The 27,473-nt window shown below is 39.6% G+C and overlaps 1 protein-coding gene across 2 annotated transcripts; it reads right to left on the bottom strand.

The window, feature by feature from the left end:
- Positions 1 to 1,119: 1,119 nt before the first annotated feature.
- Positions 1,120 to 26,582, bottom strand: arhgef33 (Rho guanine nucleotide exchange factor 33). 2 transcript variants are annotated; one of them, XM_087802725.1, is made up of 17 exons: positions 26,005 to 26,582; positions 23,331 to 23,374; positions 15,327 to 15,491; positions 11,426 to 11,544; positions 10,240 to 10,382; positions 10,067 to 10,180; positions 8,884 to 9,010; positions 5,388 to 5,520; positions 5,208 to 5,315; positions 5,040 to 5,132; positions 4,042 to 4,190; positions 3,899 to 3,982; positions 3,658 to 3,836; positions 3,155 to 3,594; positions 2,912 to 3,097; positions 1,479 to 1,624; positions 1,120 to 1,411 (listed from the first exon to the last, which is right to left on the bottom strand). In XM_087802725.1, the coding sequence occupies exons 1-17, from the start codon at positions 26,054 to 26,056 to the stop codon at positions 1,306 to 1,308; spliced, it is 2,388 nt and encodes a 795-aa protein (XP_087658851.1). In that variant the 5' UTR covers positions 26,057 to 26,582; the 3' UTR covers positions 1,120 to 1,305. The 2 variants fall into 2 exon arrangements, with proteins under 2 accessions (XP_087658851.1, XP_087658852.1); XM_087802726.1 differs by having other exon boundaries at positions 1,290 to 1,411; positions 10,240 to 10,379.
- Positions 26,583 to 27,473: the final 891 nt, after the last annotated feature.

A 27,473-nucleotide genomic window follows, 5' to 3' on the forward strand; every position in this document is an offset into this window, starting at 1 on the left:
AAACATCTGTGTTTGATGATCTACTGACTCCTTCAAGTAACATCTGTGTTTGATGATCTACTGACTCCTTCAAGAAACATGTGTGTTTGATGATCTACTGACTCCTTCAAGAAACATCTGTGTTTGATGATCTACTGACTCCTTCAAGAAACATCTGTGTTTGATGATCTACTGACTCCTTCAAGAAACATCTGTATTTGATGATCTACTGACTCCTTCAAGAAACATCTGTGTTTGATGATCTACTGACTCCTTCAAGAAACATCTGTGTTTGATGATCTACTGACTCCTTCAAGAAACATCTGTGTTTGATGATCTACTGACTCCTTCAAGAAACATCTGTGTTTGATCTACTGACTCCTTCAAGAAACATCTGTGTTTGATGATCTACTGACTCCTTCAAGAAACATCTGTGTTTGATGATCTACTGACTCCTTCAAGAAACATCTGTGTTTGATGATCTACTGACTCCTTCAAGAAACATCTGTGTTTGATGATCTACTGACTCCTTCAAGAAACATCTGTGTTTGATGATCTACTGACTCCTTCAAGAAACATCTGTGTTTGATGATCTACTGACTCCTTCAAGAAACATGTGTGTTTGATGATCTACTGACTCCTTCAAGAAACATCTGTGTTTGATGATCTACTGACTCCTTCAAGAAACATCTGTGTTTGATGATCTACTGACTCCTTCAAGAAACATCTGTGTTTGATGATCTACTGACTCCTTCAATAAACATCTGTGTTTGATGATCTACTGACTCCTTCAAGAAACATCTGTGTTTGATGATCTACTGACTCCTTCAAGAAACATCTGTGTTTGATGATCTACTGACTCCTTCAAGAAACATGTGTGTTTGATGATCTACTGACTCCTTCAAGAAACATCTCAAGACACTTTTATTTGAGCTTTTCCTTGATTCTCTAAGACTCTTGTGTTTGTTTTAATTGAAAAGAATCTTATTTTAGTTTTTGCTCGTGAAAAAAAAAGATATAATTGAAATTGAAAGTCAATATTTTTATTAGGATTCATAACATAAGAGATCAAGGATACAAATGATCAATATAAACATTCTTGTTCCAGAATTGTTCCAGAAGAACAATTATTGATCGACTATAGCTCAAGGTTCACTGTTGCAGTGCAGCCTGTGGCCACCAGAGGCAGAGACTATATGTGGTTATAGCGAGATTAATGTTCAGGCAAAATGTGTTTTTTTTAAAAATAGATGTAAATTTCTATAGGTACCAGAAATATATACAAGTTCTTCTGGTCACATTATTTAAAGTGTGTCTGAAGCGTCGTCACACGGCTGTGCCGCGGTTCATCTCCACGTGTTTCCCGTTCTTCCCTCCATCTTGATCTCCGTTCTCCTGAGTCTTCTCTCCTCCTTTCTTCTCGTCGCCGCTCCTGCAGGAACAACCATTGTTACGTTTGGTCACGACTTCCTGTTTCGTGACTCCCGCCATCATCTCACTTCTTCTTGAAGAGTTTCTTGAAGGAGCTCCTGAAGCCTCCTTTGTCCTTCGTCCTGCTCCTCTCGCTGAAGGCCGACGGGCTGTTGTCCTCGGGGGGGACAGTTCTCCACTTGTTGTTGTCGCCCCAGGACTGCATCCCGGGGTCCTGAACCCGACACACACACATGCAGTTTGTACCAGATACTAGTGATGTGTTGATGAAGCTTCATGAAGCAGTGTCATGTTGTTCAGAGGTCAGTAGGTGGCGCCATCACTTTAAAATGATGTTTCATTAGAACAGTTTTTCAAAACAAAGGAAAATAGTGCAGGGACGCCATCTAGTGGACTCTGAAGATAATGACACTGTTTCATGAAGCTTCATCAACACATCACTACCATCTAGTGGACTCTGAAGATAATGACACTGTTCCATGAAGCTTCATCAACACATCACTACCATCTAGGGGACTCTGAAGATAATGACACTGTTTCATGAAGCTTCATCAACACATCACTACCATCTCGTGGACTCTGAAGATAATGACACTGTTTCATGAAGCTTCATCAACACATCACTACCATCTAGTGGACTCTGAAGATAATGACACTGTTTCATGAAGCTTCATCAACACATCACTACCATCTAGTGGACTCTGAAGATAATGACACGGTTTCATGAAGCTTCATCAACACATCACTACCATCTAGTGGACTCTGAAGATAATGACACTGTTTCATGAAGCTTCATCAACACATCACTACCATCTAGCGGACTCTGAAGATAATGACATTGTTTCATGAAGCTTCATCAACACATCACTACCATCTAGTGGACTCTGAAGATAATGACACTGTTTCATGAAGCTTCATCAACACATCACTACCATCTAATGGACTCTGAAGATAATGACACGGTTTCATGAAGCTTCATCAACACATCACTACCATCTAGTGGACTCTGAAGATAATGACACTGTTTCATGAAGCTTCATCAACACATCACTACCATCTAATGGACTCTGAAGATAATGACACGGTTTCATGAAGCTTCATCAACACATCACTACCATCTAGTGGACTCTGAAGATAATGACACTGTTTCATGAAGCTTCTTCAACACATCACTACCATCTAGTGGACTCTGAAGATAATGACACTGTTTCATGAAGCTTCATCAACACATCACTACCATCTAGTGGACTCTGAAGATAATGACACTGTTTCATGAAGCTTCATCAACACATCACTACCATCTAGTGGACTCTGAAGATAATGACACTGTTCCATGAAGCTTCATCAACACATCACTACCATCTAGGGGACTCTGAAGATAATGACACTGTTTCATGAAGCTTCATCAACACATCACTACCATCTAGTGGACTCTGAAGATAATGACACTGTTTCATGAAGCTTCACTGACACATCACTACCATAAAAGTGACGAACAAACCATGCTGAGAAGCCTGTGATGATCGCTCTGCTTGTCACAGTCCATCCTGTTCCCTTGCGGTGTGTGGACCAGACGGGACGGGGTCGAACATCCTTTGCTGCCTCGACTCCCCTGACGCTCCAGCTTGGCGTGGACGCCGGTCTTCTCGTCCATCATGGTGGCGTCCATCTGTAGACCGTTCAGCGACTGCTGGACAGACAGAGGGTCAAACAACACGTTCTCCACCGCTCGACCGGGACCGACCTTGCTTTTGCGCTGACTGGCCTGCAGGGGACGATGTTGACTGCGACGCATCATGATGGCCTCGTCCGGGGACACGCAGCCACGGTTCGGCAGCTTGCTGTAGCCGTTGCCGTGACCCCCGCCCAGGTTGAAGATGTCGCGGCCGGTCGGCAGCGCCGGGACGAGGGCGCAGTGAGCGGGTGCTTTGGGACACTTGACGAAGGCGATGTCGATGGAGGAGTCGGAGGAAGCGGAAGAACAGTGGTCGTAGTCCGGGAGAGAGACTCTGTCTTCTTCGTAGAGACTCTCCATCCTGGGCGGCTCCGGAGGAAGCAGGAACTCCCCGAGCGCATCGGCAAGAGCGGAACCGGGCTGGACCTGACAGAAGCCCGGGGCTCTGGAGTTCTGCCGACAGGAAGTGGGCCTCTCGGTTACATCGGCCTCCGGAATGCTGCCCAGACCTGGAAGTCACGAGACCACACTTGAAGCACTTTCCTGATGGGAAAGAATGCGAAGATACAGACCTGCTAGTTTGTGGTTTCTGGAGTCCAGGTCGGGACTGAAGTACGGCGCGTTGGAGGTCCACTCTCGCTCGTAATTGATGGTTTCCGGTTCCCGATCTTGATCCCAGTTCTGGTAGCGGTGAGACTGGATCTGCTCCAGGAGGCGCTGTTTGCTTTGTTTCACATGGTTGGCGTGATCCCTGTGAGGAGAAGATCTGAGACTCGGACGGGTCTGGGGAGCTGTGAAGAAGTGGCTTCTTACACCATGTTGTGAGGGTAAGGTGATCCAATATAGGTGGTTTGGACGTTGCCTTCGACCGTCTTCAGCAGCTGCTTCATAGTGGATCTGCAGGAGGACAAGGAATCATGGTGATCTTCATTCATTCTCGTGGACGTTCTCCAGACCTCTTGACTTCCTTCTGGTTCTGCAGCAGAAGCTCCTGGTTGCTCTGGAGGAGGTGGTGGTGCTGAGCCGTGAAGGAGCGGAACTGCTGGATGCAGACCAGCAGCAGGTAGTAGTCCGGGTGGTCACCGTCAGTCTGCCTTAGAAGCCCCTGAAGAACAGTGAGGACAACGTCCGTGAGTTACATCAGAGAAACTGAAGGTCGTTCAAGGACATTCAACATTCCTTAATCATAATAATCTTGTAATAAAAAGATGAAGAAAACATTATTATCAGTCACTGTCTTTTAAGTGGCATCGTAAATCCTTCCATTCATTCATCCTTTCATTCATTCATTCATGATTAAATCTATTCACTGTTTGTTTGTCCATGTATCCCTCTATCCATTCATCATTTCATCCTTCATCCCGTCTGTCTTCCATCCATTCATACTTCTATTCGTTCCTCCTTTCACCCTCCCATCCATCCAGCTATTCATCCATTAATACTTTTATCCTTTCCTCCTTTTATACTTGCTATACGATCCATTCATCGAACCATCCATATCGTTATCTTTCCATCCATCCTTCTTTCCATCATACATTCTTCTTTTTATCCATTCACCCTCCCATTCATTTATTCATCCATCCATAGATCAATCCATCCATCCATCCATCTATACCTTTATCTATTCACCTCTTGTCCATCCATATCGCCTCATCCATCCTTTCTTCCATCTATTCTACCATCAGTCCATCCATCTATCCATTCTTGCTCCTATCCTTCACACAATTCATTTGTCTCTTCGTCCATCCATCCATCTATTTTGCCATCCATCTTTCTTTCCATCTACACTTCCATCAATCTATTCTTCTATCTGTCCTTTCTTTCACCATTGGATCCATCCCTCCATCCATCCCTCAGTTTATGGCACAAAGCTGTCTATTCATTGAGTATTGATCCTAAAACACAAGAGTTGGAGATGCAGGTTTCAACTCAGGTTGCCAGCAGGTGGACTCACCTGGAGCAGCAGCAGGTACTCTGGGATCCTCTGGACCGGCTGCAGGAGCAGAGTGTGTAGGGAAGGTTTGCATTCATCTCCCAGGAGGTCACTCTAGAGACGTGAGAGCCTGTGAGATCCACCAGCAGCAAGAGTTGATGTTGAGGTTTTATCGAAGAAAAGTTTTACCTCCAGGAACAAGGATGGATTCCTGGGATTGGACGCCATCATGGTGACCACTGAGAGACACTCCGGGAGCTCCTTCAGGTACGACACGTAGAAGTCCAGGAAGTCGCTCTGTTGGCAGGAAATAACCTTGAGTCGCCGTGGATAGGATTCAGGAGTGAACTGAGATCACTGACAAGTTACCTCTTTGCTCGTCAGTCGCATGAAAATGTCTCCCATGAGGCCTTGCCACTGACACTTCAAGACCCTTTCTTGGAGATTGTGGAGAAGCTCCAGGTGCTGCTGGATCAGGAACCTCAGGGAGCTCGGGAACGGCCTGTAGAGGGCGCCGTACGACAAACAAGAGACACCAACGGTTCTTAAATGTCAGTGCAAATGTCACGGGAGACAAAGAACCTTGTTGTCGTCCACGACTGGCGTCTTACATGTCAAGCTTTTCAGATTAAACACGGTTATTAACATGTAGAGTCTGAGAGTCGGACGACGACGACAATGAGGCTTTTGACGACACGTGGAAGAAAGTTTACCAGAGTTTCCGTGTCGTTTTCTTTGAAATCACCCTGATTTGATTTATTCATTTCCTGCTTCACCTTCACAATTGTTTAAGTGGATGCAGCAGGTGTGCGTTTGTGTGCTTGTGTGAGTCTGTGTGTGTCTGTTTATATATAGTCGATCACACTTTTGTTGAATCTGTCGACTTCAGCAACACTAACTGACGATCAGTTTCCCACACTGTTGTGTAGATGGAATAGACAACAGGTGGGAACCAGCGAGGCGCCCCTAATGAAGGAGTCCTTCTGCAGGCGGTGACCACAGACCACTTCTCAGTTCCGATGCTTTCTGGCTGATGTTTGGTGCCGATGCTTTAACTCTAGGGGTAGCATGAGACCGAGTCTACGACCCACACAAGTGGCTCAGGTAGTGAAGCTCAACCAGGACCACACTTCAATGTAGAGCGTAGTGTCCAGAGCATGGAGGTGCTACCAGGAGGTCAGGCCAGTACATCAGGAGACATGGAGGAGACCGTAGGAGGGCAACAACAGCGAGGATTCTGAGCCGCTCTAGTAGAAGAACTCACATTTCTCCTTCAAACTCTTCACTTGCTGCCAGTTTCTTTCAGGATAAAATTCTGGTTCTTCTTTCAGATCTATTCATGGTCAGACCTTCCATCAGTGATCTGATCCAGACTTACACCCCAGCTCGGGCTCTGAGGTCTGTGGATCAGAATCTACTGATGGTTCCTGAACTTCCGGACCAGAGGAGAGAAATCCTTCCAGACTGTTGCTCCTAAGCTTTGGAACCATCTCTGTGTTTGATGATCTACTGACTCCTTCAAGAAACATCTCTGTGTTTGATGATCTACTGACTCCTTCAAGAAACATCTGTGTTTGATGATCTACTGACTCCTTCAAGAAACATCTGTGTTTGATGATCTACTGACTCCTTCAAGAAACATCTGTGTTTGATGATCTACTGACTCCTTCAAGAAACATCTCTGTGTTTGATGATCTACTGACTCCTTCAAGAAACATCTGTGTTTGATGATCTACTGACTCCTTCAAGAAACATCTGTGTTTGATGATCTACTGACTCCTTCAAGAAACATCTGTGTTTGATGATCTACTGACTCCTTCAAGAAACATCTGTGTTTGATGATCTACTGACTCCTTCAAGAAACATCTGTGTTTGATGATCTACTGACTCCTTCAAGAAACATCTGTGTTTGATGATCTACTGACTCCTTCAAGAACCATCTGTGTTTGATGATCTACCTACTCCTTCAAGAAACATCTGTGTTTGATGATCTACTGACTCCTTCAAGAACCATCTGTGTTTGATGATCTACTGACTCCTTCAAGAAACATGTCAAGACACTTTTATTTGTTCAGACTTTTCCTTGATTTTCTGGAACTCCTGTGTTTGTCTCAGTATTATCTTGACCATTAAATATTGTTTTGATTGTTTTAGCGCTTTGTGACCCTGGTCTGGAAAAGCGCTATATAAATACAAATTACTTACTTACAACCCAGCAGCAGGACCACTGCCTGTGTGCAAGGAGGAACATGAGGACCACTGCCGGAGCCAACAACATGACCTCCAGCAGCCCACAAGTGTGAGGGCCTGGCGTCCACAGGTTGGGGTTGTGCTTACAGTCCAACACTGTGCAGGATGTTTGGAATCTTCCAGAGAAAACCAAGATTGGCAGATTCGCCACTAGCGTCCTGTGATCTTCAAAGATCACAGCAGGTTCACACTGAGCACATGAGACGCCGTGGAGAACGTTCTGCTGCCTGCATTTCTTTGGGGGGCCTCGCCAGAGATAGCCTGACTGCCATTAGGAACTGAGATGAGATCCTCAGACTCCTTGTGAGACCCTATGCTTCTGCGTTGGGCTCTTGGTTCCTCCTAATGCAAGACAATGATGTTATGGACTTTAAGTCTGTTCTTCAGACCTCTACATCTGGGACTTCATGTCTCGCTCCATTCACCAACGCCACTTTACACTGTCCAGGAGTTACTAATGCTGTAGTCCTGGTCTACGAGGAGATCCCTCTGGAGACCATCAGCAACCTCATCAGGAGCCTGGCCAGGCGATGTAAGGAGGTCCTACAGCCACATGGAGGCCACACACACCACTGAGCATCATGTTGACTTGTTTAAGGATATAAGTGTGTATATAAGTGTGTGTATATAAGTGTATGTGAGTGTACACGTGTGAGGTACTTTGAAGTTTAAATAAAACTGCCTGCAATGTCCCCAATGTGACAACAATTTTCGACAAGTGTGTCATTCTTAGAATCGACGAAGGTGTTTCTTAGATGATCAGACAAAATAAAAAAAATTATGTATAATTGTTTGTACAATAAGTGCATCTTTCAATTCATAGTGTTTTTTTCAAGTGAAAACATCTTCAAACAATTTTTATCTTGTCCATCAAAATAAATGTTTAAAAATAAAGTGCAAATAAATCATATTAAAAACATTTTTTGCATCGTTCTTTTATACTTAAAATGTACTGTAAATACAATTGAACTAATATAACTTTAAATAATAAAAATAGCAAATACAAAAACCTATGATTTCTTATTTGAATCATTTTTTAAATCCTCATTACTTCATTCCAAATATTTTTTTAAAAGTATTGGATTTTGTATAAAGTATTTCCCATGAGCCTCTCCATGATGATCAAGCCAACTAAAGGAAACTCATTCTTACTGGTACATATTTTCTCTAGTTTTTAAGTAACTAAAAAAGAATTCAATTTTTTTTCTTTTTATTCATCAATTGCTTTTTTTTTTTTTTTTAAATTAAAACAACTTTAAGCATTTTTGATTTTTTTTTTTCTTGTCCTGTTGAAGTAAAATAAAATCATATTTATGTATATTTCAACCATTGTTTTTGATGCTTTATCTTTAATTCACTGTATATACATTTAAATACTTCACTTTTTGATTATGATCATTGCAATCAAAATATATGGAATTCATTTTTTATAATTTTAAGGTATAATTACACTTTCTAATAACCTCAAAGTCTTTTTTTTCTTTGTTACTTAAGTCATTTTTAAACCAAAGATTGCTAGATTGCTCCTCACAAGTTTATTACAAAGGTTTTAGCCACATTAGCTGCTATTTACTGTCCAAGTATTTGAAAGCACTTCCTTCACATCTCATCTCACCGTTTCTCTTTGGACGCCAGAGCTTCAGAGCCGTTGAAAGAGATGTTTGCCTTCAGCAGCAAAGACAGGTGAGACACGTAGACTCGCTCGGACTCCAGCAGCTCCAGAGCTGCTCTTTGTCGCTTGTCTGTGAGCAAAATAATATATGTTTTAACTAGTGATGTGTTGGTGAAGCTTCATGAAACAGTGTCATGTTGTTCAGAGGTCAGTAGGTGGCGCCATCCCTTTAAAAATGATGTTTCATTAAAACAGTTGTTCAAAACAAAGGAAACTTGTGCAGAGACGCCATCTAGTGGACTCTGAAGATAATGACATTGTTTCATGAAGCTTCATCGACACATCACTACCATCTAGTGGACACTGAAGATAATGACACTGTTTCATGAAGCTTCATCAAAACATCACTACCATCTAGTGGACTCTGAAGATAATGACACTGTTTCATGAAGCTTCATCAACACATCACTACCATCTAATGGACTCTGAAGATAATGACACTGTTTCATGAAGCTTCATCAACAACATCACTACCATCTAGTGGACTCTGAAGATAATGACACTGTTTCATGAAGCTTCATCAACACATCACTACCATCTAGTGGACTCTGAAGATACTGACACTGTTTCATGAAGCTTCATCAACAACATCACTACCATCTAGTGGACTCTGAAGATAATGACACTGTTTCATGAAGCTTCATCAACAACATCACTACCATCTAGTGGACTCTGAAGATAATGACACTGTTTCATGAAGCTTCATCAACAACATCACTACCATCTAGTGGACTCTCAAGATAATGACACTGTTTCATGAAGCTTCATCAACACATCACTACCATCTAGTGGACTCTGAAGATAATGACACTGTTTCATGAAGCTTCATCAACAACATCACTACCATCTAGTGGACTCTGAAGATAATGACACTGTTTCATGAAGCTTCATCAACAACATCACTACCATCTAGTGGACTCTGAAGATAATGACACTGTTTCATGAAGCTTCATCAACAACATCACTACCATCTAGTGGACTCTCAAGATAATGACACTGTTTCATGAAGCTTCATCAACACATCACTACCATCTAGTGGACTCTGAAGATAATGACACTGTTTCATGAAGCTTCATCGACACATCACTAGTTTTTACGATTGAAAAATATGTTTTCTTAATCTTACTGTTTTCGTTCAGGTCGTTCGGTGACTCGATCTCGTCCCTGTTGCTCTGACGCTCCCACGCCGGGGACTTGGAGGGTCTTCTCAGCTGCTGGACGTCCACCTCAGAGGTGGAAGCTGGACACACACACACACACACATTAGACTCGGACGTATGGTGGACCCCCAACACTCACTCTGTGTGGAGGTGTTGCTCCTCTGAGGTGAGCCACTGTGGGGCAGACTGGAGAAGTAGTGCTGGATCACACTGAGCTCCTGCTGACTCGGCATCGAGACGCGATCTTCTCCCAACATCACGTCCACTTTAGAGCTTTTCCTGCTGTTTGACATGTTTGAACATCGTTTAGTTTAACGACTTCAAACCTTTCAGTGATAATCAAGACGATAAAGGAACATATTGACACATTTTTATCACAATTGTTTCAAAGCTGAGCAAATAAAGTATTTTGTACGACTTTTGTCTCTTAATAAAGTATTTTTGTACGACTTTAATTTCTTAATAAAGTATTTTGTACGACTTTAATCTCCTTATAAAGTATTTTTGTACAACTTCTTTCTCTTAATAAAGTATTTTGTCCGACTTTAATTTCTTAATAAAGTATTTTTTACCACTTTAATGTCTTAAAGTATTTTTGTACGACTTTTGTCTCTCAATAAAGTATTTTTTTTCAACTTTAATTTCTTAATAAAGTATTTTTGTACGACTTAAATCTCTTAAAGTATTTTCTACAGCTTTGATCTCATAATAAAGTATTTTGTACAGCTTTAATCTGGTACAACAATTATTTTATACGTCTTTTATCTCGTAATAACATAAATTTAAATATATTTGAATGGCCCCCTCGTAGTATCTTTATTTAAAAATTAAAACTATTTTTTTATTCGGCTTTCAAATCATATTCAATTTTGTATCATAGTTATTTTGTGGTACATGCTTAGCGTGTATAAAATATATTTTTTATTTTATATTAACGTGCAAATATTCAAGGCGTTTCTGTTGCAGTTAAACTTCAGCAGACATTTAATCCTAGTCAGGAAAGAAAAAATGAAATCTTGCAAGATTCTGGCCATGACTGAGGACGAGAGGATACAGTGACTCCAGCAGATTTTAAAGCTGATGTTTGGACATATTTTGGTTTGAAAACAAATGAAAGCAGTTACGACTTCGTCAAGAGTCATGTGGTTTGTAAATACAATGCAGCTAAATACACTACAATAGTTAATTTGGTTACTTGTAGTAGCTTCTGCTGCCACGAGGTACAGGTTTTTGATGAAAAAAATAAATACAAACAACTTCTTTTGGCTTCTGTGGTTTACTTTGACTTTCAAAGGGACATAATCCCAAAGAGTTTTTGTCTGTACCTGCGCTGAGCGGGGAAGTCTTTGGTGCCGTCGGTCTGGTGGACGTCCACCTTCTTCATCAGCTCCCTCTGCTGGTGGGAAACCTCTTTGACGTGAAAACACGCCACACTGAGTTCCTCCTGTGGACCAGATGTTCAGGCCTGAGTTACCGAAATAAAACTTGTACTGTCATGTTTGTAGCTTCAGCACCGATCACACATCGCTTTAGCATAAATGTTCAAAATGTTATTTAAACAATCTTAAGTCTAAAAGTCTAAAATATATTGTTATAAGTCACAGTCAGAAATGTTAAACACTTTGTTACTAACAGGTGATTTATCGTAACTGCAGAAACTCCTGAGACCCAGACCAGAGAACTTACGGTGACAACTACAACTCCCATGATGCCTTTCTACACGGCGCTCTATTGAGTGACGGCCGATTGTCGCCACAATACTGTATTTAAGTTATACTTCTACCTTGCTTTGCCAAAAGTTATGGACAGCTGTGATTGGTTGGCTGGGCGGCAAAGCACATATACTTCCAATGCTATGTTGAGTTGTAAATGAAAAACACTCAGTATTTTTAATGTAAACAAATTTTAAACGGTCACCACTTTTTACATGAGGGTTGTTTGCTAGACAGACATAATAAAATGTAAATAACCCCGAAAACATTCATCTTATTGCTTGAAGTTCTATTGCATTTGAGTTTATTCCTCTTATTACAGAAGTTGTTATTTGTCGACAACTTTGAGCTTGTTTTTCAGAACATTCATTTCAAACGGCAGCTTCTATGGCCACGAACTATCCAAGGTCGAGCCATAGTTGCTAAACAATTAAAAGGAATCCATTTATTATTATTGTTATTATTTTCCAAGCACCCTGTATTATAAACCTTTTATTATGATTGTTATTATTTTCCAAGCACCCTGTATTATAAACCTTTTATTATTATTGTTATTATTTTCCAAGCACCCTGTATTATAGCTAAATATATGACGTTTTGAACTAACCAAACCAATTTAACACATAATTGTGTAACTTTGAGCAATGCACTATTTAAAACATTATTTATTTGTTCTATTTATATATATATACTGCACTATTTTTTACTTATTTATATTTATACTTTTAAATACATTCATTATATGCAATATTTAAAACACGTATTTATTCTGTTTATATTATATTGCACTATTTACAACTTATTAATATTTATATTTATACATTCACCCTATGCTGTGTTTTTTAAACGGTTGCCAAGCAACAGAATTTCATTGCCAGTTTTCACTGCTGTGTTCTTGTGAGCAACGACAATAAAGAAAGTCTAAAGTCCAAGTGTGAAAATATTTAAGATTTAAGTTCCTGCTTCCCTGCAGTTAATGTTGCCTCTGATGACGGCGTGTTTGGCACGTCCGTCTACAGTCTGTGCAGCGGCTATGTATATATATCTATGTATACATACATGTATACATGTAAACATGTCTATGTATATATGTCTACGTATACATGTCTACGTATACATGTCTATGTATATATGTCTATGTATATATGTCTATGTACATATGTCTATGTATATATGTCTATGTATACATGTCTACGTATACATGTCTACGTATATATGTCTATGTACATATGTCTATGTATATATGTCTATGTATATATGTCTATGTATATATGTCTATGTATATATGTCTATGTACATATGTCTATGTATATATGTCTATGTATATATGTCTATGTATATATGTCTATGTATATATGTCTATGTACATATGTCTATGTACATATGTCTATGTATATATGTCTATGTATATATGTCTATGTATATATGTCTATGTATATATGTCTATGTACATATGTCTATGTATATATGTCTATGTATACATGTCTACGTATACATGTCTACGTATATATGTCTATGTACATATGTCTATGTATATATGTCTATGTATATGTCTACGTATACATGTCTACGTATACATGTCTATGTATATATGTCTATGTACATATGTCTATGTATATATGTCTACTTATACATGTCTATGTATATATGTCTATGTATACATGTCTATGTACATATGTCTATGTATATATGTCTATGTATATATGTCTATGTACATATGTCTATGTATATATGTCTACGTATACATGTCTACGTATACATGTCTATGTATATATGTCTATGTACATATGTCTACATATACATGTCTATGTATATATGTCTATGTATATATGTCTATGTACATATGTCTATGTATACATGTCTATGTATATATGTCCATGTACATATGTCTATGTATATATGTCTACGTATACATGTCTACGTATACATGTCTATGTATATATGTCTATGTACATATGTCTATGTACATATGTCTATGTATATATGTCTACGTATACGTGTCTATGTATATATGTCTATGTATATATGTCTATGTACATATGTCTATGTATATATGTCTACGTATATATGTCTATGTACATATGTCTATGTATATATGTCTACGTATACATGTCTATGTATATATGTCTATGTATACATGTCTACATATACATGTCTACGTATACATGTCTATGTATACATGTCTATGTATATATGTCTATGTACATATGTCTATCTATACATGTCTATGTATACATGTCTATGTATACATGTCTATGTATATATGTCTATGTATACATGTCTAAGTATATATGTCTATGTATACATGTCTATGTATATATGTCTATGTACATATGTATATGTATATATGTCTATGTACATATCTCTATGTATATATGTCTATGTATATATGTCTACATATACATGTCTATGTATATATGTCTACATATACATGTCTATGTATATATGTCTATGTATATATGTCTATGTACATATGTCTATGTATATATGTCTATGTATATATGTCTATGTATATATGTCTATGTACATATGTCTATGTATATATGTCTATGTATATATGTCTATGTACATATGTCTATGTATATATGTCTATGTATATATGTCTATGTACATATGTCTATGTATATATGTCTATGTACATATGTCTATGTATATATGTCTATGTACATATGTCTACGTATACATGTCTACGTATACATGTCTATGTATATATGTCTATGTACATATGTCTATGTATATATGTTTATGTATATATGTCTATGTACATATGTCTATGTACATATGTCTATGTATTTATGTCTACGTATACATGTCTACGTATACATGTCTATGTATATATGTCTATGTACATATGTCTATGTATATATGTCTATGTATATATGTCTATGTATATATGTCTATGTATATATGTCTATGTACATATGTCTATGTATATATGTCTATGTACATATGTCTTTGTATATATGTCTATGTATATATGTCTATGTACATATGTCTATGTACATATGTCTATGTATATATGTCTATGTACATATGTCTACGTATATATGTCTATGTATATATGTCTATGTACATATGTCTATGTATATATGTCTATGTACATATGTCTACGTATATATGTCTATGTATATATGTCTATGTATATATGTCTATGTATATATGTCTATGTATATATGTATGACTGTCAAAGCGCTTTGTGACCCTGGTCTAGAAAAGCGCTGTATAAATAGACATTATTATTATTATTATTATTATTTATACGGATGTCTACTCGTACGGATTTGGTTGCACTAATGAAGCCGAACGTCTCCCGACATAAGCGAGGGTGTTGTGAGTAAGAAAAGATACGACAATGAAGGCTGATGTTTGTCTTCTGTGTGCGAGCAGCTGCCTTCTTATCTCCTAAATCCAATTTGCTTGTTGCAGTTCCAGGAGTCAGATGCTTCCAATTACCAGCAGCATCTCCCGCCCCGAGAAACAACAAACCCTGGATGGCGTGTTGGTTTGTGCGCACCTTGAAGGTGTTGAGCGAGTTCTTGAGTCCCATGATCTTGTCGTCCACGTCCGTCTGAAGAGCTCTCAGCTTCTCCTCCACGCTCTGGTCCCTCTCGCGGAGCTGACGCAGCTCCAGCAGAGCCGAGTGGAGCCCGTGGCGCAGCTCCATCACCAGGCCCTGCAGCTGCCAACGAGAACCAGCTCGTGAGAATCTGACAAACACTTACAGTCATGTGACGAGCTGTGTGACTCGGCCTGGAAACACAGATATCTTCTTTGGTTTGTATCTGTTTGTCAAAACAAAACTGTGAATCCGAGTCGAACGCGAAGATCTCGTATCTGTATATGCCAGCGCCGTGTCATGGGACGTCTGCTGGGGGGGATGGAGGACAAACAGTGATTAGGTGATACTAATGTGTTTAATGGAATTAATTCCATCAGGATCAGCTCTGATATCTCTAAGAATGTGTAGAATGTTGGATGTTTGTCGACTCAATCTGAGGATTTTTTACTTCCTGGGGTTCAGAACACTCAGGAGTAAGTCATTTATATTTGTAGAGACACTTTTCCAGACCAGGGTCACAAAGGGCTTAAACAATCAAAACAATACTCAATAAAATAAATACTTTAAAGGGCAAGATAACACTGAGAACAACACAAGAGTCTAAGAGAATCAAGGAAAAGCTTGAACGAATAAAAGTGTCTTGAGATGTTTCTTGAAGGAGTCAGTAGATCATCAAAGACAGATGTTTCTTGAAGGAGTCAGTAGATCATCAAAGACAGATGTTTCTTGAAGGAGTCAGTAGATCATCAAACACAGAGATGTTTCTTGAAGGAGTCAGTAGATCATCAAACACAGATGTTTCTTGAAGGAGTCAGTAGATCATCAAACACAGATGTTTCTTGAAGGAGTCAGTAGATCATCAAACACAGAGATGTTTCTTGAAGGAGTCAGTAGATCATCAAACACAGAGATGTTTCTTGAAGGAGTCAGTAGATCATCGAACACAGATGTTTCTTGAAGGAGTCAGTAGATCATCAAACAAAGATGTTTCTTGAAGGAGTCAGTAGATCATCAAACACAGATGTTTCTTGAAGGAGTCAGTAGATCATCAAACACAGATGTTTCTTGAAGGAGTCAGTAGATCATCAAACACAGATGTTTCTTGAAGGAGTCAGTAGATCATCAAACACAGATGTTTCTTGAAGGAGTCAGTAGATCATCAAACACAGATGTTTCTTGAAGGAGTCAGTAGATCATCAAACACAGATGTTTCTTGAAGGAGTCAGTAGATCATCAAACACAGATGTTTCTTGAAGGAGTCAGTAGATCATCAAACACAGATGTTTCTTGAAGGAGTCAGTAGATCATCAAACACAGATGTTTCTTGAAGGAGTCAGTAGATCATCAAACACAGATGTTTCTTGAAGGAGTCAGTAGATCATCAAACACAGATGTTTCTTGAAGGAGTCAGTAGATCATCAAACACAGATGTTTCTTGAAGGAGTCAGTAGATCATCAAACACAGATGTTTCTTGAAGGAGTCAGTAGATCATCAAACACAGATGTTTCTTGAAGGAGTCAGTAGATCATCAAACACAGATGTTTCTTGAAGGAGTCAGTAGATCATCAAACACAGATGTTTCTTGAAGGAGTCAGTAGATCATCAAACACAGAGATGTTTCTTGAAGGAGTCAGTAGATCATCAAACACAGAGATGGTTCCAAAGCTTAGGAGCAACAGTCTGGAAGGATTTCTCTCCTCTGGTCCTGAAGTTCAGGAACCATCAGTAGATTCTGATCCACAGACCTCAGAGCCCGAGCTGGGGTGTAAGTCTGGATCAGATCACTGATGGAAGGTCTGACCATGAATAGATCTGAAAGTAAGAACCAGAATTTTAAAATGATCCTGAAAGAAACTGGCAGCCAGTGAAGAGTTTGAAGGAGAAATGTGAGTTCTTCTACTAGAGCGGCTCAGACTTCTTGTTTAGACATGAAATAAACTGTTACAAAAGTGTAAACGACACAAACACATGGATTATAAGATCCAGATCATGTTGTGACATAATTTTCCTGAGTTTAGAGATTTTTCTCAGTTGAAGGAAACATAAGAACTATTGTTGGCTTCTGGCGTTTCTTCAGGGAAACCTTGGAGGTTCTGATCCTCATCTTGGATTTGTTGTGAAACATTAAAACATAAGCGCCTTGGTTCCCGTCCAAGGGGTCAGATCGACCCGTATCCCAGGCCGGTGACGTTGATCTACTTTTGAATCACTGATGCTTCTGAGCTTATTCTAGATTTTTTAAATGTTTGTGATTCAGTTTCTTGTTCTTGACGTTGGTGTTGACAGTTATTCTTTATCTTCCTGCGCTTGTGTCTGATTTTTGATCCAATTTTTTTCCTCTTAATCAGATTTTGACGCTGGGGTTTTCTCAGTATTCCAATGATGCCTTTTGTTCTTTGTTGTGTATTTTGTATTTGACTAAATTTGATTGAATTGTTCAAAAAGTAACATCTAGTTTTCAGGATCTGCAGCCACTACACACCAGGGTTTATATAAACCGTGCAGTTGATACGAACTCTGCGGCTGAATTCTAACCTGCTCTAGTAGAAGAACTCACATTTCTCCTTCTAACTCTTCACTGGCTGCTCTAGTAGAAGAACTCACATTTCTTCTTCAAACTCTTCACTGGCTGCTCTAGTAGAAGAACTCACATTTCTCCTTCAAACTCTTCACTGGCTGCTCTAGTAGAAGAACTCACATTTCTCCTTCAAACTCTTCACTGGCTGCTCTAGTAGAAGAACTCACATTTCTCCTTCAAACTCTTCACTGGCTGCTCTAGTAGAATAACTCACATTTCTCCTTCAAACTCTTCACTGGCTGCTCTAGTAGAAGAACTCACATTTCTCCTTCAAACTCTTCACTGGCTGCTCTAGTAGAAGAACTCACATTTCTCCTTCAAACTCTTCACTGGCTGCTCTAGTAGAAGAACTCACATTTCTCCTTCAAACTCTTCACTGGCTGCTCTAGTAGAATAACTCACATTTCTCCTTCAAACTCTTCACTGGCTGCTGTAGTAGAAGAACTCACATTTCTCCTTCAAACTCTTCACTGGCTGCTCTAGTAGAAGAACTCACATTTCTCCTTCAAACTCTTCACTGGCTGCCAGTTTCTTTCAGGATCATTTTAAAATTCTGGTTCTTACTTTCAGATCTATTCATGGTCAGACCTTCCATCAGTGATCTGATCCAGACTTACACCCCAGCTCGGGCTCTTAGGTCTATGGATCAGAATCTACTGATGGTTCCTGAACACGCATTTTTATTCGTTCAGGCTTTTCCTTGATTCTCTGAGACTCCTGTGTTGTTCTCTGTGTTATTTTGACCTCTTAAGTGTATATTATTGAGTTTTGTTTTGATTGTTTAAGTGCTTTGTGACCCTGGTCTGGAAAAGCGATCTACAAATATAAATTACTTACTCACTTAATCTGAGGGTCTTGAGATAACTTTGTAAAGATTTGTCACCTTCAATAAAATGTCCTTAACATAAATGAAGATGGCTTCCAGCCAGAACACAAGAGCAAAGTGAGGGTAAATGTTTCACGACTGGACCAGAAAACAAATAGTTCCTCCTCAATCTGTACACAATAACCTTTTTATAATGGATGTGGTCGAGTGTGATGGTCAAAGTATGACCCGGGGCCACACCTTTGGTCTCTGAATGATTTCCAAAGGTCTGGACGAACTGTTGCCGGTAAAATAAACATGGTCTTGGTGTGTTTTGGTGGCTTTGTAGGTTCATTGTGTTGGTTTTTGATCCGTGCAGAGTTAGCGAGAGCTAATGTTGCTCACGGCGAACTGAAAGAAAAACACCAGAGCTGTGTCTCAAATCGCATACTTGCGTACTTAAACTTAGTATTTTTTAGTGCATAAGTGCGTCTCAATTCTTTGTATGTGGATGTAGGGCTTCATACACACTAAATTGTCACTAAAACACCCACAAAACTGAGTATGGATCGATGGACACTTTCTACACTAAACGACTTTAGGGTAGAAAGTGACAAATCACTACCATCTAGTGGACTCTGAAGATAGTGACACTGATTCATGAAGCTTCATCAACACATCACTACCATCTAGTGGACTCTGAAGATAGTGACACTGATTCATGAAGCTTCATCAACACATCACTACCATCTAGTCAACTCTGAAGATAATGACACTGTTTCATGAAGCTTCATCAACACATCACTACCATCTAGTGGACTCTGAAGATAATGACACTGTTTCATGAAGCTTCATCAACACATCACTAGCTCCCAGTGGAGCAGCAGGAAGATCCTTAGATCTCTTAAGGAAGAATCCTTCACAATGAGACGAAATAGAAAAAGAAAGGATCCAAAAATGTCCACACGCTAGAAAAAAACATTCCTAACTCATCCTTCAAACTGAATTGATTTTCACAATAAAAGCATGTGCCATGTTCTCCTCATAGAGGATTATTTTCAACGTCTCCTTCTGTCCTGCAGTTCCTCCGGTGGAGATAAGTGGATCAGCTCACGGGAACATTACTATCATCTCTCACCTCGTTTGAGTCTCTCTGGCTCTCGGTCATGTGAAAGACATCAAGCCGAGCTCTCAATGGACCATGTGTCCTGTTTTCCTGCTGCTCTTCCTGCCTGATAGCATCAGCTGCTGCTTCCAATCACACCTGGAGGCGTCATGTTGGTGAGGAACTCCCGATGATTCTCGGGTTTTTGTTCCGATAGAAGCAGATAGAAGATAGTGGCTCCTTTGTATCGTGATCTTCACCTCAATCTGTGAAGTGAGACGTCACTTTTCAACTTGTTTTTTAGCAGCAGTCATCATTCCCAGAATCCCTGCTGACTGCTGGTTCTTTCACGAATCCACCAACATTTCACAGAGAAAACACAAGGTTTATAAGTTTCATATTCTATCAGCTCATGACTTCACACGTCAGGTTTCATCAAAGTTTGATTCAGCGAATAGTGCTGTAAGAATGTATCTTGGGGGGGGATTGTAGGACAAAAATCATGTTTTTCATCGTGTTTTTGTATCCGGGCCAACATCCATCCTTTCAACCATCCATCCATCCATCCATCCATCCATCCATCCATCCATCCATCCATCCATCCATCCATCCATCCATCCATCCATCCATCCATCCTTTCAACCATCCATTTATTCATCCATCCATCCTTTCAACCATCCATCCATCCTTTCATCTATCCATCCTTTCAACCATCCATCCTTTCAACCATCCATCCTTTCAACCATCCATTTATTCATCCCTCCATCCATCCATCCATCCATAATAATAATAATAATAATAATAATAATCTCTATTTATATAGCGCCTTTCTAGACCAGGGATCCATCCATCCATCCATCCATCCATCCATCCATCCATCCATCCATCCATCCATCCATCCATCCATCCATCCATCCTTCCATTCATCCTTTCAACCATCCATTATTCACCCATCAATCCTTTCAACCATCCATCCATCCTTTCAACCATCCATCCATCCATCCATTCATCCATCCATTTATTCACCCATCAATCCTTTCAACCATCCATTCATCCTTTCAACCATCCATCCATCCATCCATCCATCCATCCATCCATCCATCCATTCATCCTTTCATCCATCCATTTATTCACCCATCAATCCTTTCAACCATCCATCCATCCTTTCAACCATCTATCCATCCATCCATCCTTCCATTCATCCTTTCAACCATCCATTATTCACCCATCAATCCTTTCAACCATCCATCCATCCATCCATTCATCCTTTCATCCATCCATTTATTCACCCATCAATCCTTTCAACCATCCATCCATCCTTTCAACCATCCATCCATCCATCCATCCATTCATCCTTTCATCCATCCATTTATTCACCCATCAATCCTTTCAACCATCCATCCATCCTTTCAACCACCCATCCATCCATTCATTAATACTCAGAGAGCCAAATGTTATAAAGAAGTAAGTAAGTAAGTAAGTAATATTTATTTATATAGCGCTTTTCCAGACCAGGGTCACAAAGCGCTTAGACAATCAAAACAATATTCAATAAAATATATACTTTATCATCAGCTGTTTCATGAAGATACTGTATCATGATACATCATCAGCTGTTTCATGAAGATACTGTATCATGATACATCATCAGCTGTTTCATGAAGACACTGTATCATGATACATCATCAGCTGTTTCATGAAGACACAGTATCATGATACATCATCAGCTGTTTCATGAAGACACTGTATCATGATACATCATCAGCTGTTTCATGAAGACACAGTATCATGATACATCATCAGCTGTGTCATGAAGACACTGTATCATGATACATCATCAGCTGTGTCATGAAGACACAGTATCATGATACATCATCAGCTGTTTCATGAAGTCACTGTATCATGATACATCATCAGCTGTTTCATGAAGACACTGTATCATGATACATCATCAGATGTTTCATGAAGACACTGTATCATGATACATCATCAGTTGTGTCATGAAGACACTGTATCATGATACATCATCAGCTGTGTCATGAAGACACTGTGTCATGATACATCATCAGCTGTTTCATGAAGACACTGTATCATGATACATCATCAGATGTTTCATGAAGACACTGTATCATGATACATCATCAGCTGTTTCATGAAGACACTGTATCATGATACATCATCAGCTGTTTCATGAAGACACAGTATCATGATACATCATCAGCTGTTTCATGAAGACACTGTATCATGATACATCATCAGCTGTTTCATGAAGATACTGTCTCATGATACATCATCAGCTGTTTCATGAAGACACTGTCTCATGATACATCATCAGCTGTTTCATGAAGACACTGTCTCATGATACATCATCAGATGTTTCATGAAGACACTGTCTCATGATACATCATCAGATGTTTCATGAAGCCTCATGAAGCCGTCACTACCTATAAACCTATCACTACATGAGGAATCCTGCCGTCAGCGACTCCTGGAGATGCAACACAAACAGGTTCTTCAGTCAACGAAGTCACCAGCGAAGGTTGATATTAGTTGCACGTCGTGTGTGATCTGGAAGCATCCGTGTCCTGACCTGTCAAACACTGCGGTTCAATGATTTTCTAGCTTCCAATCTGTCTGGCCCCGGGTCCCGCGTCCTGTCATGCTGTTGGCCTCCGATGATGCAGCTGATATCGGACATGTGATCCCGAGTCGTTATCGCGTCAATGACCTTTTGTCCATTTCCAGCAGCCACAGGGAGCCGGAGGGACTTCTGTGAACATTCTGTCCGTCAGGTCATCCCTTCGTCACGCAACCTTCCAGGACCACCTCCCTGAAGATGTCCTGATACCACGTTTATCTCGTGCAGACTCGATGACTTCATCGTCACCAGACCAGAAGTTCAGCTCCTGCTACTGGGTTTGTGTTTGCACCGAGAAAGATCTTCACGAAAATGAAATAGTACTTTTTATCTCCGTATCTTGTTGAGAAGTATGTTGTGCTGATGCTGCACATTAGCTCACGGTGGTTCAGTGGTTAGCGTTGTTGTCTCACAGCGAGAAGGTTGTTGGTTCAGTTCCAGGTCCAGAGAGAGGAAACTTGTCACCTTTCTGTGTGGATTTAGTTTGTTCTCCCTGTGTTGTGTGGGTTTACTCCGGACACTCCGGTTTCCTCCCACAGTCCAAAAACATACAGATGTTGATTGAGAACTTGAGGAAATTGTCCGTAGGTATGAGTGTGTGTGTGAATGGTTGTCTGTCTTAATGTGTCCTGAGACAGATTGGCGTCCTGTCCAGGGTGTCCCCTGCCTCTCGCCCTATGAAACTGGGATAGACTCCAGACCCCCCCCCCCCACGGACTCCCATAATGGAAAATGATGAATGAATGAATAAGTTATTATCATTTAATTATATATATACGTTTGTTTTTACTTGTTTTTATAACTTCACTAGATCAAAAGTAAAAAAACTTACCAGAGTCAAGTCCATCTGAGTTTCCTCCGCCATCTCTTCTCTTCCTGAGAAGCAAAAGAGTTTTTTATTATTATTCTGTTACACAGAAGTCAAGCTCTACTTAGTATTTGAGATTAAAAAAAAAAAAAGATTACAAAACTTCTTATACTCGTCATGTGAGGAGCGTCTACAATGTTCTGGGTCTAGATGTTGCCACAGTTTGGTCAGTGACAGAAGCCACATCTTCGGGGACAGAAGTGGTTTGTGTGGTCAGAATGCCAGAGGTCGCCGCCGTCCAACGCTGAGGCGCTCTGGACATATATTATGCTGAAGTCACAAAGGCCTCTGGCGCAGTCGCTCACGTCCACTCTGACGCCAGACCAGAACGTAAACATGTCCCTGACGCACGTCTGTGCTGGTTCTGGTGGACGAGCTGGACCGCGTGTCGTCACGTGACGAACTAAATGTTCGTAACAGGAAGTATGACCGGAATACTCTCCTTTCATTCTATGACACGAGTTTTACTCTTGTTGGAAGTCTTTCTGTTTTTGATAACAATAATCTCGGTTCAAATAATATCATGTTGAATAAATATCAGTATTTAATTCACAGATTAATGCAGTGGTCAGGGGTCAGGGGTCAGGGGTCAGTGTGACCGCTTCAGGCTTTTCCTTGAATTTCTCGAACTCCTGTGTTGTTCTCAGTATTATCTTGATCTTTAAAGTATGTACTTTTTTGAGTATTGTTTTGATTGTTTAAGCGCTTTGTGACCCTGGTCTCGAAAAGCACTATATAAATAAATATTACTTACTTACTTACTCACTTCTCTGAGTCTGTTTTTTCTGGATCCTTAAAAAAATAATTTGAATTTCATAAAACAATACAGTTTTAAAAATATCTATTCATTCATCATGAAACTTTTAGTACAAGAATGGAATTTGTTGTTGAATGTGTTCGTATAATGTAGCACTGAACATGAAACCACCTTAATCCGTGTGAAAAACATGGATTTAACCTGTTTGTTGGACTCTTAGATTAGATCAGATTAGATCAGATAGATTTTTGAATCCCTCTGGAGATCTCCTTCGGGAAGTTAGGTTCACAGCTGACGATAGTTTCACAAAAACAAGAACATAGTGCAAATAAAAAGAACAACGTGCGAGGGATGACAAAGTGCAAATAAAAAGAACCAAGGTCAAGGGATGACAAAGTGCAAATAAAAAGAACAAAGAGCAAGGGATGACAAAGTGCAAATAAAAAGAACAAAGAGCAAGGGATGACAAAGTGCAAATAAAAAGAACAAAGAGCAAGGGATGACAAAGTGCAAATAAAAAGAACAAAGAGCAAGGGATGACAAAGTGCAAATAAAAAGAACCAAGGTCAAGGGATGACAAAGTGCAAATAAAAAGAACAAAGAGCAAGGGATGACAAAGTGCAAATAAAAAGAACAAAGAGCAAGGGATGACAAAGTGCAAATAAAAAGAACAAAGAGCAAGGGATGACAAAGTGCAAATAAAAAGAACCAAGGTCAAGGGATGACAAAGTGCAAATAAAAAGAACAAAGAGCAAGGGATGACAAAGTGCAAATAAAAAGAACAAAGAGCAAGGGATGACAAAGTGCAAATAAAAAGAACAAAGAGCAAGGGATGACAAAGTGCAAATAAAAAGAACCAAGGTCAAGGGATGACAAAGTGCAAATAAAAAGAACAAAGTGCAAGGGATGACAAAGTGCAAAAGACACGAAAGAACATTGTTAAACAGTCGAACTGTTGATGGTTTATCATAGAAACCTCGTAGGTTTCAAGAGACGATATCAACGTAAGAACTGATCCAGTCGTGGTTCGATCAAAATCATCTTAAAACTAAAACCGCTTCATTCAATTGACATCTTCTCACGAAACCACTGACGTAAAAGTCATACAATTAAAATTCAATAACTCAACGACGTGTGGCTCGAACTGATCGTGTCGGTTAAACAGGTTAAAGGTTGAAAAGAACGAGGGTCAAAGGTCAGAGAGTAAAAGTGCATGAGCTGGAAAAATTCATTATAATGAGAAACTTAACTTGACGATGTCTCGTCTGTACTTTCTGTTCCCTGATGATTTATTTATGGGTATTTTTAAGACTTAATGCTTTATTTTAACTCATTTCAGTGATTCTGCTTTAGTTCATCCACATTCACAGTTTTACCTTTCTTTGTGTTTTATACGCCATTTTGTTGTTGTTTATTGGATTAAATAAATCATCATTTCACTTGAATTAAATATCATTTCATAGATGTTTTCCTGCTCATTGAATTAACAATATAATGAAGTATTTCTCTCAGATGTTCTAGTTGATTATGAATCTGTTTCGCTCTATTTTTGTTTTTAAGTGATTCACTCTCCGTCAGTGTCGCTCATCTTGTATAAATAAAGTTTTTTTCAACGTTTTTCTAGTTCTGTTTTCACATTTGTTCACATTTTAAATGTTTTTTTTGTACATTTAATTTGTCTTTTTGTCTCAAATGATTACTCAACCTAACTCTGTTTATTTCCCTCCAAAATAAACTATTTATTGTAATTATTTTTAATTTAAATCCTTCATTCATGTCAGTTTCTGTACTTCTGGACTTTTTGTGAATCATATTTTATATCTATTTATTCCTCTCATATGGTCGGTTCAAAGGTCACAAAAGTACAGTCGTGTTCTTTACCTTCTGACGCGTCGTCCATCTGGTCCTCCTGGTCCGTCCGTTCGTCCTCCATGACGCTCACTTCTTCCTGCCGTCCCTCGTCTTCTGACTCCAGACCTCGTCTCGCGGCTCTTAAACTTCCTCTGGCTCAGAACATGTGAGTCCTGTGATTCCTGCGCCGGACAAAGAAGTCTTTTTTCTTCTGAGATGAGACGGTCAGAGAGAGAGAGAGAGAGACAAAGAGAGAGAGACGTTTGTTCTGATCACAAACTGTTGATAAACGCTTGGATCTTGGGAAGAGGACGACCTCGGAGTCAGGAAGTCGCTGGAGGACTTGAGGACGAGGTTCTCCAGTTAATGGACGTATAGCTTCGCTCTTTTTCTTCTTCTGCATCTTCATCTTCTTCTTCTTCTTCTTCTTCATCTTCATTTTCGTCATCATTATCTTTATCTTTATCATCTTCTTTATCTTTATCATCTTCTTCATCTTCATCATCATCATCATCATCATCTTCTTCTTAATCTTCATCTTCATCTTCATCATCGTCATCGTCATCGTCTTCGTCATCTTCATCTTCATCTTCATCATCATCATCTTCTTCTTAATCTTCGTCTTCGTCATCGTCATCGTCTTCTTCTTCTTAATCTTTATCATCGTCATCGTCTTCTTCATCTTCATCTTCATCATCGTCATCGTCATCGTCTTCGACTTCTTCTTCTTAATCTTCATCTTCATCTTCATCATCATCATCATCGTCATCGTCTTCTTAATCTTCATCTTCATCTTCATCATCGTCATCGTCATTGTCATCGTCTTCTTCTTCTTCATCTTCATCTTCATCATCATCATCATCATCATCTTCTTCTTAATCTTCATCTTCATCATCGTCATCGTCATCGTCATCATCATCATCATCATTGTCTTCTTCTTCTTCTTCATCTTCATCTTCTCGCCACCGATGAAACTGAATGATTGGGTAAAGCATGGAGGTTTGTCACCGCGCATCATCAATTTCCACCTCCAAGGGACTCATTGTATAAACAAAGCAAGGGCGTGATTACAGCTGGCTGGAGGAGGAGTGAAGCCACATCATCAGGGACTCCCGTAACCTCTAGTTCGTCCAGATTCCAGAGCAACTTTATAAAGTAATAAAGTGTAAAACATGGTCATGATGAGAAGTTACTGCATCTTGAAGAACATTCACTACATGTCAGGAGAGTCGATCAGTAGTTGATCATTAACTTATTCACAGCTTCTCTTCCTTCCTCTGTAATCATGAAACACTTCCCTTGTTGTCGAAGGTCATGGTCGGAGTCTCAGGACGATGTGTTTCCTATAAAAGGTCTGATCAGAAAATAGTTCTTTATAGAGTCGATGCCTCTAGAAGACTCTCATGACCTCATAGTTCACGACCATGAACGACTCTTCTGTGGAGACCTCACGGCTTCATCAACACTTCACTGGTATCCTGGCGACCCCTGTGACCTTT

Source organism: Callionymus lyra, chromosome 11 (assembly GCF_982586985.1).
Source record: "Callionymus lyra chromosome 11, fCalLyr1.hap1.1, whole genome shotgun sequence".
In the NCBI taxonomy this organism is placed as follows: Eukaryota; Metazoa; Chordata; class Actinopteri; order Syngnathiformes; family Callionymidae; genus Callionymus; species Callionymus lyra.

Coding starts and splice junctions, on each gene's coding strand:
- arhgef33 (XM_087802725.1), bottom strand. CDS start 26,056: ATGGAGGACGAACGGACGGACCAGGAGGACCAGATGGACGACGCGTCA. Junction 10,383..11,425: donor GACTTCCCCGCTCAGCGCAG/GTACAGACAAAA, acceptor CATGTCAAACAG/CAGGAAAAGCTCTAAAGTGG. Junction 5,521..8,883: donor CTGGCGTCCAAAGAGAAACG/GTGAGATGAGAT, acceptor CGCCCTCTACAG/GCCGTTCCCGAGCTCCCTGA.